The 5,299-nt window shown below is 41.9% G+C and overlaps 1 protein-coding gene across 1 annotated transcript; it reads right to left on the bottom strand.

Annotated features, from left to right (window-relative positions):
• Window position 1: 1 nt before the first annotated feature.
• Window positions 2-318, bottom strand: LOC102863791 (60S acidic ribosomal protein P2-like; the record flags this gene model as incomplete). Its single annotated transcript, XM_006889045.1, has 1 exon — window positions 2-318. A coding segment is annotated over exon 1 (300 nt), but the record flags the coding sequence as incomplete, so codon positions are not given.
• Between the last annotated feature and the right edge of the window lie 4,981 nt (window positions 319-5,299).

The raw sequence follows: 5,299 nt of genomic DNA, 5'->3' as shown, positions 1-5,299 counted from the left end.
TCTCCTTCTTCTCTTCTTTCTTCTCCTCTGCTGCAGCTGGGGCAGAGCCGGCAGCAGGTGCTGCAGAGCCAAGGGCTGCGGAGACGGCCACAGCACCACCAGCAGGCATGCTGGCAAGTTTACCAATACCCTGGGCAATGACGTCTTCAATGTTCTTCCCACTTAGCTCACTGATGACCTTGTTGAGCCGGTCATCATCGGCCTCGATGCCCACGCTGTCCAGGATCTTCTTGATGTCCTTGGAGCTGGGGGAGGAATTGTCCCCAAGGGCGGCCAGGAGGTAGGAGGCGACATAACGCATCTCGGCGGTGGCAGTGGGCAGGCCTTGCGGGTGGGACCTCAGCGGCGACAGGCTCAGGTCTTTTTTATAATGAACACTTAAAGGAGATCAGAAAGTCCTATACTTGCAAAAACGTGTGTGAACCTTGAAAACATTATACTGAGTGAAAATCAATAACAACAGAAGAAACATCATGAATTCACAGATATTAATTATCTAGGCTAGACCAATATATTGAGATTAGCAGTTAATAGTTCTTAACAAGGGCTGGAGAGATAGGGTAAGAAGATCATCAATGCATAGGTAGCACTGAGTCTTTAAAGGAATGGGAACTCTGATAATGGAACTTGGTGATGATTGTATAACATAATTGGTTTTATGAAGTTGTTGTTATTGTTAGGTGCCATAGAGTTGAGTACGACTTATAGCAACCCTATGATCAAAAAAGTCTAAACCCTGTCCTATCCTGTGCCATCCTCTCATCTTTGACACCCTCAAGCCCATTGCCACAGCCACTGTGTCAATCCACCTGTTGAGGACCTTCCTCTCCTTCCCAGTCTCTCCACCTTTCCAAGCAAGTCCCTTCCTAAATAATCTCTCATAACAACACACCCAAAGGAGATGAGTCAAAGATTCATCTTCTTTGTCTCCAAGAAACACTTTGGCTGCAGCCTCTCCAACACATATTTGTGTGTTCCTTTGGCCATCCATGGGATATTCAGTACTTTTCTCCAACACCACAGTTCAAAGGCATCAGTTCTTCTTCTGTCATCCTTATTCATTTTCAGATCTCAGATGCATAATAAGTGACTGAAGTGACTGAAAAGACTAGGCCTGAATCAGGAGTGTCTTATTAAATTATACACACAAAAATATTGAATTAGGAAATGTGTTGTCAATATTATTTTTTTCTTTTTTGTGTTCCCTGTCCTTATCTCCTTCTTCTACTCTGTGTCCATATTATTACAGTAATGTTGTTGTTGTTGTTGTTGTTATGTACCATTGAGTCAGAATCAACTCTTAGGTGACCCTCCATCAGTTTTCAGAGGCTGTGAGTCACACTGAAGGATATAGCCCATCTTTTTCCTACAGAGCACCTGGTGGATTTGAATCATGTGCCTTTTAATTGGCAGTACAACTCCTTATCCACAAGGCCATGAGAGCTGCTTATTAAATTGTACATGAGAAAATATTGAATTGGTGAAAGTGCTGTCTATATTACAAAATTATCTTTTTTTAAAAAAGAGGCTGGGCATCCTGAAGGCACTTGGTTCGAATCCACCAGATACTCCACTGGAGAAGGAGGGGCAAACTCCTCCTGTGCCAGTCGGATCCAATTTGACAGTACACCAAATTAAAAAAAAGAAAAAAAGAGACTGGGCAAAAGTCTGAGATTTGTACTTAAAAAATCAGCATTCCACTATGCAACCTTAATTGTGGACTCTTGTGATAACCATAATACCCTATCATACATCGCTTTTAAATTATTCACTCCTTCATCTGTGTCAGTGCAGTATACACAATTTATCCAGTTTTTCTCAGTCTTACCCCAACCCTGATATCAATCCCATTTTACAACAGTGGCACCATGCAATATTTGTCCTTTTGCGACTGAGATATTTCACTCAGCATAATGTCCTCCAGGCTCACCCATTTTGAATAATATTGCATGAGTTCCTTGTTTTTCAATGCAGCATAGTATTCCATTGTGTGAATATACCACAGCTTCTCTGTCCATTCATTTGTTGATGGGCACCTGGGTTGTTTCCAACTCCTTGCTGTTGTGAACAGAGCAGCGATAAACATGGGTGTGCATGTATCTACTTGGATGTCAGTTATGGTCTCTTTGGGATATATTCCCAGTAGTGGAATTGCTGGGTCAAATGGTATCTCTATTTGCAACTTTTTGAGAAAGCGCCATACCGCCTTCCACAGTGGTTGCACCATTTTAACACTCCCACCAACAGTGAATAAGGGTTCCAGTTTCTCTACAACTTTGCCCGCATTTGATGTTTGCTGTTCTGTTAAATTTTGCTATTCTGACTGGGGTGAGATGATATCTCATAGTTGTTTTGATTTGCATCTCTCTTAGAGCTAGGGATTTTGAACATTGCTTCATGTGCTTGTTGGCCATCTGAATGTCTTCTTTGGTGAAGTGTCTGTTCATATCCTGTTGGGGCGGTGGGAGAGGTGCGGGGGGATTGTGTACCAGGGAAAGAATGTTTCTTTTACTTTTGAAAGAGAGGAGCAAACTGGGGGTGGGGGGAGAGGGCTGGGCGGGGAGAGAAGTGCAGCAATGAATGAATGGAAATCCAAAATCTCTGTAAATGCTCATTAAAATTATTAAAAAAAAAGAAACTGTAACTGCCACCCAAGTGGATATTTTAAAAAAACCAAAAAACAACACACACACACACAAAACACCAACAAAACCCAAGCAAATCCCCTCTTACTGTCCTAGAAAAGTTAGGTGGGGAAAAAATGTACAAGAAGAATATATAAACTGGGAAGCTTTGTGCTCCACCCACTTTACCTCACTCACCTGTTGCCTGCCTCCCAGGACTGTACCTGGCACCTCACAGCTCCCTCTTTCTTGAATTCAGTCCTTTCCTGGGAGAAAGCCCATGTGCCATCCTACCAGCTTTCTTCTTTGCTGGAAGAGATAGAAAAACAAGTTCTGAGCATATTTCCACACCCCTGGTCTTGACAGAGAAAGCTGTGAGAAGGGCTTCTTTGGAGTAAGGGATTGACAGAGGCAGCAAGAGACAGCAATTTGTTTTAAATCTCATTTTAATAGTGCTCCAAGAGACTCTCAAATAGTGGCAGGAAGCTGTGATGCAATCCCAAAGGAGGCTACCAGCTGCTCCAAAGGAGAAGGATGGACAATCAATCTCCTTTTGTATGATTAACTACCTCTGAAAACCTGCCGGAAGTTCAGCTGTGGGTCAGTTCCAACTCTACAGTATACAACAACAACTATAAGGAGCCCTGGTGGCGTAGTGTATTACAAACTGAGTTACCAACCTAAAGGCCAGAAGTTCAAATCTACTAGCTGCTCTGAAGGAGAAAAGTGGGCAGTTATTTCCCACTAAGATGTATAGCCTCAGAAACCCGATGGAGGGTCTCCATTAATTGGCATTGACTCAGTGGCAATATGCGACTGATATTATACATGTCTTTTTTGTGTTGGGTTTGTTTTTTTTTTATATATACATGCCTTTTTTAGCTAGATGCATTTGATTGCTGCCAACTCTGCTGCTCAGGCAAGTATGCAGGAAGATGGAGCTGTGATTCTGCATGTTTGGGGAGACTGAGCTGTGTCTTCCTCTGAAGGATCTCCTAGGGTAGCCTCTTGAGCAAGCCCCAACTTACAGGTGAACAAACGCTGACTTAGAGAAACTATGGTAATTTGTACAGCGTGGTCCAACTCATGACTAGAACAGTGATTGCTGGTGGTGCAGACTAAAGCACAACAAAGGAGCTGCAACAAAGAGAAGAAAATTTTGCCGTAGGCTCCCTGCTTCTTGGAGGTGTTTTTTTTTTCCAGCCTGGGACAGGTTCCCTCCATCTTGCTATCTCTGGAGGAGAAATACAGGGTCCTTGGCTGGAATGAAAGAGAGCCGTGGAAAGGCATTTGTGTCCCCATCTGTGCAGAATCAGGTACTGGGGGTAAAAATTGCCTGATACTGGGGAGTGGTTGAAAGAGGTGAGTTCTAGCCCTAACTTGGAAAGTGAAACCATTGTTTGATGTTAGCCATTTCCAATCTCCTCATAGCAGGGAGTTCCTTTGTTAATTGTGTTCTCCATACAGCACATAGCTGAAAATGTTTACTGGAAAAGAAAATCATTATTGCATTTACTAAGTAATAGTCATAACGTAGTGGCTAAGAGTACCAGATTGGTAGTCATACTATGTGATTTTGATCTCTGGCTCTGCTTCTTATTATGTGGCTTTGAAAGAGTTCCCTAATTCTCTGTGTGCCAGCTTCATTGTGAAATGGGAATCACTTAGATACTTAGATTTGATGCTCGTGAAGGCAGGTATGGGTGTAGGCCCAGTCTCAGTCAATCCTAACTGGCAATGGTTCTTAAACCATTCGGTCTCCAGACTATTTCATGAACTCAAAATTGGAGACCTCAAAGAGCTTTTGTTCATATGAATTAGACCTACTGATATTTATCATAGTAGAAATGAAAATGAAGGAATCTTTAAAATATGTACTAATCCTTTTAAGAAGTAACAAATCCATTACATCTTAATATAAATAACATATTTTAATGGGGAAAATCTATAATTTTCAAAACAAAAACATTCAGTATAAAGAATGGCATTGTTTTTACATCTTGGCAAATCTCTTTAACGTCTGGATTAATAGAATACAGCTGCATTCACAAGCCTGTTTCTACATTCAGTCTCTTCCTGTAGATTGTTTTTGGTTGAAGTACAGGGGGGAAATGCAGTCTCGCATAGATATGTGGGTGGAAAAGGGAAGACCTGCTTGACCCCCTGACAATATCTGGGGAGCCCCTGGGACCCTTAACTAATATTTTCAGAACCACTGGCTTTCAGCAATGGTTTTAAGAGGCAGGGAAAGCTTTCCACACTATCATGTCACAATTTAGGATATTGAAGGCTTCCAAATGGACATGCTTTCTTAAAGATTTTACACTGATTTAATGCAAGCAGTGCTACTGCATTAAGGGAACTGCTATGGTGCTTCCTCCATTACAGAGTGAGAGATTTGAGAGGATGCCTCATTGTTGTTCTGTGCTGTTGACTACTTCCTAGTGTCTGCCTTTCCTGATTTCAAACCACGTAGCCTGCCCTTGTTCTTTTCAAACCGCTACTTCCTGATCTATGAACAGGTGTCTCATAGAGATAATTAAGTGTTCTGGAATCACCATTTTTCTCAACACTATCCTTAATTTGATATGATCCATTTGGTCAAATGCCTTTGCATAGTCAATAAAACACAGTTAAACATCCTCATATTCTCTGCTTTTAGCTAAGATCCAGTT

Source organism: Elephantulus edwardii, unplaced genomic scaffold (assembly GCF_000299155.1).
Source record: "Elephantulus edwardii isolate Elephantulus edwardi_28Jun2011 unplaced genomic scaffold, EleEdw1.0 scaffold00074, whole genome shotgun sequence".
In the NCBI taxonomy this organism is placed as follows: domain Eukaryota; kingdom Metazoa; phylum Chordata; class Mammalia; order Macroscelidea; family Macroscelididae; genus Elephantulus; species Elephantulus edwardii.
The sequence above is the reverse complement of the archived record's forward strand: the minus strand, read 5'-3'. Positions and strand labels throughout refer to the sequence as shown.